The following is a 12,500-nucleotide window of genomic DNA, read 5'->3' as shown; positions in this document are numbered from 1 at the left end:
GCATTGTAGATGCTAGCCAGGGAAAACATTTATATCTAACAAAACGGCAGTGGCAGTTCAGACAACACTCACTAAGGCTTACTGGTTACAGTGGGTATGACATGTGTATCGGCATGCTTACCCGCATTCTCATTCATAGTCTGTGTTCTCTATTACAGAATTGAAATGCACATGCAGAGACGCGTTGCTCGCACGCGCACACACACGCACACAGACATATTAACACGTGTTTCTCTGTCAGGATTATTGAATCACTGACCCCCGATGGATTGGGTCTGTTTCGGGAGCAGATCCGCTTCCTGGACAAGAAGATCCAGCCAGGCCTGTCTAAACTGCGGTGGTCCACTAAAGGAGCATCCAAGTTCTTTATCAGTGACTGTCGTCTGCATGCCCGCAAGGTCTACACACACACACACACACACAGAGTCACACACACTTCTGATTTCAAAAGAAAGAGCCCTGTTTACAAAGCGTGAACATCTCCCAGTATATTAGAGTCTATTAGAGGGAACCTCTTAGGACATTTGACCACACATTTTTGAGTCAGGATAATACAATGGTATAAATGCCAAGCTCTAGACCAGGCAGCTTTCCAAGCTTGGCAGGAATTTTTATTACATGAGACCAGAGAGATGAAATTTGAGCTCCTGTACAGTTTCTTATGTGGAGTATCAGTAGGACTGAGCGTGATCTAAGAGCTCACACCGGCGAGACTAGTGCACACAATTTAGTGCAGAGCTGCAGTTTATCACAGACATAATGCCCTTTCCTTTGAGGAGGATCTGGGTAGTATTTTCTGTGTGTGTGTGTGTGTGTGTGTGTGTGTGTGTGTGTTTGTGTGTGTGTGTGTGTGTGTGTGTGTGTGTCTGTGTGTAAAATATCATAGATTCAGGAATTAGTCTGCATGTCACTCAGCACTCAAAGATAGTAATCTTCTTCACCTCCCGGTACACCCTGGTGTCTTTTGTTATTTACCTCATCTGGAGCCATAGAGTCATTTGCGCCTTGCGATCATCAAACAGACTGAGGCACAATCCACTGTCTGCAGCGGCACCTCACAGCTCACTGTATATTAATCCATCACCATATAAGGTTGTATTATAGCTGTGTTTGTGCACTTGCTGCGGTGGTGTGGTAAACACAGGGAGACGGGGACAGGAGAGTTCCATCCTCTCTGATAAATGCCACACACACGCACACACACACGCGCACACGCACACACACACACGCACACACACACACATGCACGCACCCCGCTCAGAATAAACACCTTCAGCATTCACAATGAGCTCCAGCCCTGGTGCACTGCCACCATCACCTCTCCCAGGAGGCAAGGCAGATCAGGTTCACGTCAAAGTCAATGTCAGAGATCTGTGCCGCCCCAAAGTCAAGGGCTGGCAGAGACTTTAACAGCAGAAGTGCAGAGGGGAAAGAGGGAGAGAATAAAAAAAAAACTCAACACTTCTGACATAGACTAAAAAGGGCCTCTCATAAAAGCTCGTGCAGTCACACGTACATGCACACACGCACAAAACACACACACACACACTCACACGCACAAAACACACACACACACACTCACACACACACATACACATACACGCACACACACTCCATATCTCTCTCTTTGAGACTTATTCAGACAGGCTTTCTTTATCCCATGAAAGCCATGAAATCCAGATATGGGAGCTGGGATCTGGAATATGGAGTGGTAGCGTGATTACTCTCCATGTGAGATGGGTCTGGTCTCAGAAACATCACAGCTAGTCCATCCCTTCATAAATTGATTTGAGAGAGAGAGAGAGCCCCACTGGATGAGAAAAGCCTGATGCTTTAGGGATAAGGCCTGTTTCCTTTGATTTAGAGTATAGTCAGTGAGGAGTGCCTGGGTTTGAAATCATATGCACACTTCCCATGTAATGTGCTGCCCTCAGATCCTCAGTAGCTGAGACAGAATGACACTGACTCTTACACTCATAGAAAGGCTTTTGTGCTACATTTAACCTTGTGCTCCTTCTTTTATGCCTGTTCATCTTCTCTCCCCCCCAAACTTTAATCTCACACTGCTCTTAACCTTCTCTCTTCTACATTGCCTACTCTCTCCTCTCCTCTCCTCTCCTCTCCTCTCCTCTCCTCTCCTCTCCTCTCCTCTCCTCTCCTCTCCTCTCCTCTCCTCTCCTCTCCTCTCTTTTCACTCCCTTAGTTGCAGGCAAGAGTTGATGAGTATAAATCGGCGAACCTGGCCATCTCGCGGATCTGTTCTGAGATCAGTGAGATGTCACTGGTGCGGATAGATGGGAAGACTGTGTACAGAGATCTTGAGTTTGAGGAAGCCCAGCAGAGCCACCGGCAGAGCCAACTAAACAAGCTGAAAGCTGCACACCAGGACATTGTCAACATCATGGCCGGTGTCTATGAGACCTTTCGTTCTGACGGTCCTGAGGTGTGTGTGTGTGTGTGTGTTTATGTGTGTGAGTGTGTGTGTGTGTGTGTGTGTGTCTCTATGATTGGGATACAGATGTGCTAACGAATATTTTTCAGGGTGTGTGTGCTATGAACAGGTGTCAAAATAGTAGCTGTGTGTGTGTGTGTGTGTGTGTGTGTGTGTGTGTGTGTGTATGTGTTCAGGTGCAGCAGCACTGGGTGGCACACACAGAAAAAGTGGACCGTATGGTGGAGGAGGCTTTGCGGCTTAACATTAAAGGGTCTCTCCAGGAGCTCTCCAAGGCCATCAATGGAGACAGCAAGACTTCTCCAAATCCTTTGTTCAGAGTACAGGTGGTACTGCGCCAGGAAACACCTGGCTCCGCAGAACAGGTACACACACACACACACACACACACAGTCACACACACACACACACGCACAGACACACACACACACGCACACACACACACACAGTCACACACACACAGTCACACACACACACACACACAGTCACACACACACACACACACGCACACATACACACAAACACACAGTCACTCCTTTATGCACATGTATGCGCACACATACACACACATACATACACACGCACACAAGCACAGAGACATAAATAAGCACACAAACATAGCAAACTCGATGAGAATATTAAGGCCAGAAATCAAATCACAAATGTGTCTCTCATACCAAAGATTCACAGGAGATAATCTTTTTGCTTTGTGTTTGTAAAAGTGAGCTCTTACCTGTTACGTCAACAACAGACACCCACTTAGACATGCACATTTTACAGACATTCTCACGCAACCCTCCCAAAATGCCATCTGACACACCCAGTCTGCTCTCCGGGACAACACTCACTCACTCACTCTCTTCCAGATAAGAATGTTTGAATTTTGAATGTGAACTCCTGGTAGGACATTCTTATTCATCTGAGCTCGAGATAACATTTAAAAAAAAAAAAAAAGAAAGTCTGACTCATATGTAAGGCTCTACACCCTCGAATCTCACAGAGGTTCACTGCTTTAAATACAGTTGGGGGGGAGACTAAAGAAGAACATGTTTTGTCCTTGTCCTGTGAATGCAGGCCTTCAGGACACATACTTTACATATGGAGACACAACACTCATATCAGCCAGAGGGCATTCAGTACACAGTCTACACTCTATAAATCAACACAGCACAAGCACACAGCTGCGTCATAGAGACACGCAGACTCTGCTGTAGCTCAAAGTGAAAGTGTCATAACACATATTCTTTTACATGAGATGAAGTGAAGTCTGTAGAAAAGATCTGGGATAAATTACGAATATTCAGAGGATTCGGAACGGCCGGCCTTGTCCTTGTCCGGCTTTGCACAGGAAAAGGGAAACCATTGACGTAAATATTTTCAAGCAGCCGCTGGCGCGATATTTCTGTGGTATTTGCCGTGCACAATGAGTCCCATGAGAGCTTTAGAAATAAAGAAATGGAAACAAAAGGGTTTGCATCACAGGTTAGGACTAATCACTTAAACGCATCAAATGCTTACTTTAGCCGGGTCTGCTCCAGAGAGTGCGTAAATGGGCTGACTCAGTCACGGCTGGCTCAGGGGAGAGAAAAGAGGAGAACAGTTTGAGTTTAACTTTGTGCACTTTGTGGATTTTTTTTTTTTTTGGTTTCGTTGGACAGTGGTTTTGGGTGAAAGCTCTACTGTGCCCGCCTCAGGCAAAAACACTGAGGGGCCCTCAGGGTATGAGCATACAGCATGGCATTTTTGGAGTTTGAGCTTACTTGGGCCTTAGTTATAAAAGTGTTTTGTTTGTGTTTGTGTGGGTGTGCGCGCGCATGCACGTGTGCCTGTACGCGTGCGCGTGTGTGTGTGTGTGTGTACGCGTGTGTGTTTGTAGGTGGAGTTCTCCCCTACCCTACAGAAGCTGGCTCAGATAGTGAACAGTGTCTGTGCTCAGCTCATTAGCACCATCTCTGTGCTCAGACGCCTTCCTGACCTCCTAACACACCAGCGCTCTCAAAGAAAACCCATCCACACCATCATCGGTTCGAATCCACGTTCCTCCTCCTCCTCCTTCTTCTTTTTTTTGTTAATATCCTCTTTTCCATACTTGGTTTTCTGTACCCCGTATTACCCCCTTTTTATGTCCTCCTCTCGTTTCCTCCTCCTCTGATGTACCTGTTTTTCTATTCCGCTTCGCATTTTTCTCCTCACATGGTTACTTATGTCTAATTTCTCCTTTTCTACTCCCACTGCTCTCTCTCTCTCCTCCCCTCCCAACCTACCCATCTGTATCAGTTCTCTACAGTCCCTCTCTCATTTCTGCATCTCTCCTCCAGCACTCCTGCATCTTTAGTGAGTTGTCTGTCAGGTCCTGATTGGCAAGGGGCTCTCCAGGGGGTAGTTAACACCTTGCATCTCTCTGTGTTGGATTGTAATGAGATTGGCGGTATTTTAGACGACTGGCAAGTTTCCCTAAAGAAGGACAGAGAGCAGCTGTTTGTCTCTGAGCTGTAATTGACATTACATGGCCCAGGGTAGAGGAACATGTAACAAGATTTTGACTGATCTGTAATGTCATTTACAGTACAGTACAGTACATGCAAAATGAACAGGTGTCTTTGTTTTGGCCATCAGGTAAAAGTATTTATACAGCACATATAATTAATGTTTATATTACTCTGTTTGATTGCCCCTCACTGACGTAGTCTCTCTCTCTCTCTCTCTCTCTCTCTCTCTCTCTGTCTCTCTCTGTCTCTCTCTGTGAGTCCAGAGCAGGATGAGGAGATCTGTAAGATCCAGTCAGCGGTCGCCGCGGGGATGACGGCAAATGCAGCTCACCTGCAGGCCTATCTGAAGACCTGGGACAAGCACAGGGAAATTTGGGAGATTAACAAGGACCCCTTCATCCGCCGCTACCAGCGCCTCAACCCCCCTGTGTCCTCCTTTGACGCTGACATTGCCAGGTCCCCCCACCTCTCTCTCTCTCTCTCTCTCTTTTTTTTTTTCTTTCATTCGCTCTACCTCTACTTACCTAGCAGCAGCGGTTCTTAAAATAGCACCCTGACAGAAACACTGCCACAACTGGACATCCTAAAAATAAGCTCACAAGGCCATGGAAGTAATATAATTTCCTCGAATTTATGGAAAACACAGAGGGCCTTTGCCTCATTTCCTGAGAAACACAGACATGCTTTAAATTAAAAACCAACATACAAACAAACACCAGTCAACGATCTAATTAGAACTTCCCAGAGACTATCAAATCCAGCCTGAAAGCCAAACGCAGCTCTTATCTCAAAGTGGTCCAACTGAATTCAGTGACACGTGCCGGTGTGGACTCTGTGCAGAGGGCATCAGAGCTGGCAGTGCTATAGATTTTGTTCGGACATGTGGTATGTGGGAATCATTAAAATGTCAACACACGGTCTGTGTGTATGTGTGTATTAGTCAAGCTCAGCATGGCCCCCCCTGGTCAATAAGGCAAGCAGAGATGTGCTTTGGTGCCCAGGCAAACTGAACGTGCATCAGCATTAATTGCTCTCAGGCTTTCTGCCGGTCACAAAGGTTACTTTGCCTTGATGTGGTATTTAGAATGCCATGAGGCACACACAAACTTACAGACGTGTGGTGATTAGTTATTTCTTTTGTTTTCTATATATTTACCCAAAGAGCCTCATTTATACACTCATGCACACTCACACTGATTCACACACATACATAGCTTAATGTCTCTCTCTCTCTCTCTTTCTTTCTTTCTTTCTTTCTTTCTTTCTTTCTCTCTTTCTTTCTTTCTTTCTTTCTTTCTTTCTTTCTTTCTTGCTTTCTCTCCTTCTGCTCCGGGCCCTGTCGTACTCTGTGGTTCTTCTCTCTCTCTCTCTCTCTCTCTCTCTCTCTCTCTCGTTCTCTCTGCAGGTACACAGAGGTGGCGAATAACGTGCAGAAAGAGGAGACGGTGCTGAGTGTGCAGTTTGTGCTCTTGGACTGTTCACCATTAAAATTCTCCCTGGTGCAGCACTGCAATGAATGGCAGAGTAAATTCACCCAGCTCCTCAGCCTCATGGCCAGCACTCGCCTTAAAGAGCTGCATAACTACCTGCATGAGAACGCTGCCAGGTTTGTCTGCCTGAGTGTGTGTGTGTGTGTGTGTGTGTGTTCCCATAGGTTTGTCTGTACGAGTGTGTGACTGTGCGTTTCCATACGCCGTGCCTCAGATATTTTAACGTGTTTTTCCACATCAGCATATAATACATGAGCGTGTGTATACACTCATTTGTCATTTTTTCATATTACTTGGATGGGCGCTTTAGTATTAAATATTATGTACATATAAATGTGTGTATGTGTGTGTGTGTACTGGTGCATGTGTGTGTCTACAGGTTGAGCAAGCCTCCTCAGACCCTGGAAGAGCTGGTTGAAAGTCTGAAGCTGCTGGAGACTTTGCAGGCAGACATGAGTAAGACGGAGAGTCAGATTCCGCCCATTCACGAGCAGTTTGCCATCCTGGAGAAATACGAGGTCGCGGTGGACCAGTCTGTGGGTGTTTGAGTTGACAGAGCACACACACACATAAACACACAAACACACAACCAGCACTTTTAACATTCGCTTGAGACATATTAATTGAGTTCTATCATTTCTCTATCGCAGGTTCAGGAGATGTTGGAGGCTTTGAATGGAGAGTGGGTGTGGTTTCAGCAGGTGGTGATTGACAGCAAGACCATGCTGAAGAAACACAAGGACAAGTTCAAAAGCAACCTCATCTTCTCTGCAGAGGAGTTCAAGAGAAAGATGCAGACCACTGTGCAAGATTTCAATAACACAGGTCTCTCTCTCTCGCTCTCGCTCTCGCTCTCGCTCTCGCTCTCGCTCTCTCTCTCTCTCGTTTTCTCTTTCTCACACACACATGCACACATACATCCAGAGAGCGTACCTTTTTGCTTCGTGAAAACACATTTTGCCCTGAATAGACTTAACTGACCCCTTTGCATTAACGTTAGACCAGGTGGTCTTCCCACTGTGACATATCTGCACCCCTTGGTGCCCCTGTAATGCCACACATGCATCAAAACCAATTACCGTGCTGTAATTCTGATGCTGCCACCATGTCTCTTCACCTGCCTCACACTTCCTGTGATGAACGCCATCACTCTGACAGCTCGTCCTTGGCTTCTTCTTTACCGCTGTTCACCACACTCATCACGCATTCAGCTACCCCCGCCGCCGCTGCCGCCGTCAACCCAAACTCAACTCCGCTTTTGTTTATCCACTGTTTATTCTCTCCTTTCGATTAAAAAAACGAGATTGAAAAGTTACTCGCTCTCGCTCTCGCCCTTGTTTTTTTTTTTTTCTACGCCACCCCTCCTTGCCATGCGGAACAACAAAGCTGTGCCGTGCCAAAATGTATCAAAGAAGACAAAGCTCCCGTCCTACTTTCCTACCCCCCTCCCTCCTTCTCTCCATCCCTCCCACCTTTTCATCCTCCCTTTCTCTTCACTGCTTCGTTCCCCTGTTCCTCACCTCCTCCCTTTGCCTCTCTCGTCTCTGTCTCTCTCTGGGTGGCGTTGTGATTGTTGATGTCTGTTGTTTCTAAGCTGCGTTTCATTCTTCTATCTGCCTCTCTCTCTCTCTCTCTCTCTCTCTCTCTTTTATTCTCTTCACTTCAATATGAATCCAAAGTTTTCCTGCACCTCTGTCATCCGTGACGAAGATGGAATTTCAGAACAAACACGATTAGTAAACCGTGGAAAAAAGTCAAACCTGCTCAAATGCACTTGACATTCTTGCTTATTATTCTCCCAAAGCCCCCCTTACCTCTCCAAAAAAACCAGCGTCGGCTGCAACTTGTTGAGGATGTTGGGAATGTTTAGATTGTTCGGGAAAACAATGACTGACTCCGTCAGGTTAATGAGGCCAGGAAACGGCTTTGTGCTGACAGAAATTAGTATTCAAGTGGAAGGAAGAATCTCAATAATATCGCTCTCGTTCAGACCAAAACCTTCAATATTTCCCATCAAGGTGCCTCTGAATCTAGAGATTACTTCACTCCAGATTGTAGCACTGTTTCACTCCCCAGTGAGGTCACATACCTGCAGTGCTTAACCAGATGTCGCATATAAATGTATATGCCTGAAATGAATATTCCGCTGTATGTTTGACTTAAGTATTGTTCCGAGCGGGTTTGAATGAGCTCATTATTAATCAGGTCACGCAGTGTGGCACAAACGGCAGCACTAGAAAAGAACCCACAGGAGAACTAATTGGAAGCAGATAAGAGCTATAGTGGAACTGGAACCTTAGAGCCAGGAACCCTCTGGTGAACAGCATGTGTGTTGTTGTATGTGTGTGTGTGTGTGTGTGTGTGTGTGTGTGTGTGTTTGTGTGTGTGTGTGTATTGACTGTACTTGTGCACTTCCATCCAGGGTTTTTTTTCTAAAGATCAAATATCTCGTAAATCAAAGCTGTCGCGCACGACCGTACAGGCCATGGGAGTCCAAGGCCAGTGTGGGGAACTGGGCCGGAGCCAGCTCCCCATATATTCACTCACACACACAGACGCACATACACCCATCCACTCAGGCCAACAAAGAAAGTCACACCATCCCTCCCTTCTCATGTACACTCTTCTTCTCCTCTCCTCTCCTCTCCTCTCCTCTCCTCTCCTCTCCTCTCCTCTCCTCTCCTCTCCTCTCCTCTCCTCTCCTCTCCTTTCCTCTCCTCTCCTCTCCTGTCCTCTCTCTTTTCCTCACCTCTCTCCTCTTCTCCACTCTCCCCTCTGTGCTCTCACTCTCCTGCTGTTATTCAAGGAAGAGACCTACTGACCTCTCCAGTTCTGCTGTGAAACAACATTAATGACACAATGAACAAAAATGAAAAAAATGAAAAAAAACTTCACTTTACTCCTCTCAAATACCACGAGGCAGGGATTAGCCATGCTTTCACAAAGAGTTTAGCTTCTCTCCTGGGAAATAACATACAATCTGTTAATCCGTGTGTGTGTGTGTGTGTGTGTGTGTGTGTGCGTTTGTTGTGCGTGTAGGTCCTTTTGGCAGTACGGTGACCTCAGCGTCAGCTCTGGAGCAGGTTGCTGAGCTGCGATCCCTGCTGGAGACCCTTAAAGAGGAGGAGGGCACTATCCGTAATGGCCTGAGCATCTTTGAAATAGAGCAGCCACACTCCAAAGACATCCAGACCCTGGAGAAGGTTTGCTAAGCCCGACCTCACAGTATAAATACACTGCTACGTACCGTAGCGCTAGAGTTTTCACCAGGTCAGATTTATTCTCCTCCTGACAGAGAAGTTTCTAAACTGTATATAAGCAATACTGCTGATCAGTGTAGGTTATATATGCAGTTAAAGCAATGGAATGTGTGTGTGTGTGTGTTCTAGGACCTAGACTACCTACAGCAGGTGTGGGAAATTACTCAGCAATGGGAAGTTCATTGGGCGGAGTGGAAAACCGGCCAGTTTGCCTCCCTGCAGACGGAGAACATGGAGAGCACGGCACAGGCCATGTACAAGAAACTTCACAAGCTCAGCCGTGAGCTCAAGGCCAGTGTCTCCTCTACGCTACACCACTACACTACACGCACTACATCACCCTCGACTCACCACACACACACAGTCTCTACAAACCCCTTCACAAGCTCAGCCGCGAGCTCAAGGCCAGTGTCTCCTCTACGCTACACCACTACACTACACGTACTACATCACCCTCGACTCACCACACACTCACAGTCTCTACAAACCCCTTCACAAGCTCAGCCGCGAGCTCAAGGCTAGTGTCTTCTCTACGCTACACCACTACACTACACGCGCTACATCACCCTCGACTCACCACACACACACGGTCTCTACAAACCCCTTCACAAGCTCAGCCGCGAGCTCAAGGCCAGTGTCTCCTCTACGCTACACCACTACACTGCATGCACTACATCACCTTCAACTCACCACACACACACAGTCTCTACAAACCCCTTCACAAGCTCAGCCGCGAGCTCAAGGCCAGTGTCTCCTCTACGCTACACCACTACACTGCATGCACTACATCACCCTCGACTCACCACACACACACAGTCTCTACAAACCCCTTCCGGACACGTCACTCCTCCACACCACACACACTCCACCCACCACTCACACTAGTGCTTCTCAACCCAGGTCCAGCAGGACTGCAGTGCCCGTGGGCTTCTGCTCTAAACGCTTTCAGATAAACCCTATTGTTTTAGCTAATCATCCTTTAAAGCTCATTTAGTTTCTCTTCTCACTTACTCCAGTGCCATTAGTGTGTCATTAGTTTAAGCAGATTAGAAACACCTGCTTGAGCAAGAGGCACCCCTGGGGGTGGCAGCTCATTCAGTCACTGGGGTCTTCACGAGATCATAGAACAATGCTTAGCTTTTCCCCTTCAGAGCCGCATGACACCGTGACTCTGCCGATTACACTGCCTCCGCATGGGCGGTATTGTCTGAACGGTTACGTCAAGTGATGCAGCGTTTATAGTGTAAAATATGTGCTCCTGCAGGACAAACAGTGGGAAATAGTGGACCACTCCAAGAGCAGAATCGAACTGTTTAAGAGGACGATTCCCTTGATCACAGACCTGAGGAATCCAGCCATGAGGGAGAGGTGAAGTCATTGCATGCACACACACACGCACACACACACACACACACACACACACTCACACACACACACACACACACACTCACACACACTCACACATACACACACATACAGCAGGAGAGAGAGAAAGACAATGACATTGACCCCACATTGACTTCATAATGTCATCTTCACATTAGTCTTCCCTTATTAGGGATCTTTCACCTCATGTTCACTGACGAGCATGTGAGTACGCTGGCCCATTGCCCTCTGCAAATCGACAGGCATCCTCTCACATTTCCCTCTCCCTGGGGTTACTCTGCCCTCTGATACAGGGTTTAGGCTAAGTTGGGAGAGCAGTTCTTGGGTCAGTACTCCTATCAGACTTTCAGTGGAACGCCTCGGCTTCGGTGACACCGCTGTTTCTGTCTCTGTCCCTTTGGGCTCTCTCCTCACTCTGGGAAGAGCGCGTTCTGGCGCCAGCTGCACACAGAGGAATGCAAATGCTCTTTCCCTCACCCGTCGAAAAAAAGCTCGGCTTTCCCCCCCGTTTTCCCGGACAGCAGCCGCGTCTCGATACCTGCGGCCTCCCCCTGATTGGTTGTGGCATTCCCAAAACAGCGGCCCATCCTCCTCCATCAGGCCTGTTTTGACAGGGGAGCAGAGACAGAACGAGATCCCATGATAACAGCGGGCTAATCGGCGCTGATGTAACCTTCTGAAAGATCCTTCCTCCGCCGCCGGTGACAGGGGAATAGATGAAAATAAACAGTGGATTACGTCTGATCTCGTAAAAATGAAAGAGCGGAGAAGAGACGCAGGGAGCTAGGGTAAAATCCGTGGGGGTCGGAAGCGGAGGAAAACGGTGGAGCTCTGTTTGTAGTGCTTTGATGTGGAAAACGGCGCAGGGGTGGATTGTCGTGCCCAGAGGATTTTCCTGTCCAAAAACAGACGGAGCAGGGGCCTCCTCACTGGACCATCTCAGTCTTGTCATTGGCCTTTCACACGCCAATCTGGTGACCACCAATCAGTCAATCACGACTGCTGTTTATAGACTTGGACTTCAAACATCGAACTCAAACATTTCACTCACAGTTACTTCTGCCACCACGTTGTACTGCTTCCCATGTTTCTGGTGAACAAACTATATTTAATTAGTCAAGTCTCATTAAGCATTTAGAAAAACCTCAGGGCCCTGAGACGTCTTTAATTGCTTTGTATAGGAAAATTTTATTAGCATTAAATACAATTATTTTATCTTCTTTTAAATTTTCATCTGCCTTGAGGTTTGGTCTGTGGGAGAATTCTTTTCCCACGTCCTACATCTACCCCGATGTTGTTCTCAGCCTGTCGTCTCCTTCTGTTCCTTTTTTACGTTTGCCTGTATGATTAGTATAATATCTGAGCTTCTGTGTGTGTGTGTGTGTGTGTGTGTGTATGATATGGTACAGGCACTGGGATCAGA

The 12,500-nt window shown here is 47.1% G+C and overlaps 1 protein-coding gene across 1 annotated transcript in view; it reads left to right on the top strand.

The window, feature by feature from the left end:
• Nucleotides 1-12,500, top strand: part of dnah2 (dynein, axonemal, heavy chain 2) — a 90,854-nt gene that overhangs the window by 21,126 nt on the left and 57,228 nt on the right. The window contains exons 15-26 of the mRNA XM_030779250.1: nt 242-398; nt 2,204-2,443; nt 2,629-2,817; nt 4,329-4,476; nt 5,205-5,397; nt 6,347-6,547; nt 6,811-6,967; nt 7,082-7,256; nt 9,471-9,634; nt 9,821-9,982; nt 10,956-11,059; nt 12,487-12,500. The exon at nt 12,487-12,500 is cut by the window's right edge and continues 143 nt beyond it. Of these exons, the coding sequence (XP_030635110.1) occupies nt 242-398; nt 2,204-2,443; nt 2,629-2,817; nt 4,329-4,476; nt 5,205-5,397; nt 6,347-6,547; nt 6,811-6,967; nt 7,082-7,256; nt 9,471-9,634; nt 9,821-9,982; nt 10,956-11,059; nt 12,487-12,500 (1,904 nt within the window). The remainder of the gene's footprint in view (nt 1-241; nt 399-2,203; nt 2,444-2,628; nt 2,818-4,328; nt 4,477-5,204; nt 5,398-6,346; nt 6,548-6,810; nt 6,968-7,081; nt 7,257-9,470; nt 9,635-9,820; nt 9,983-10,955; nt 11,060-12,486) is intronic.

Source organism: Chanos chanos, chromosome 7 (assembly GCF_902362185.1).
Source record: "Chanos chanos chromosome 7, fChaCha1.1, whole genome shotgun sequence".
Lineage (NCBI taxonomy): Eukaryota > Metazoa > Chordata > Actinopteri > Gonorynchiformes > Chanidae > Chanos > Chanos chanos.
Note: the sequence above shows the minus strand (reverse complement) of the source record. Positions and strands in the feature narration are given on the sequence as shown.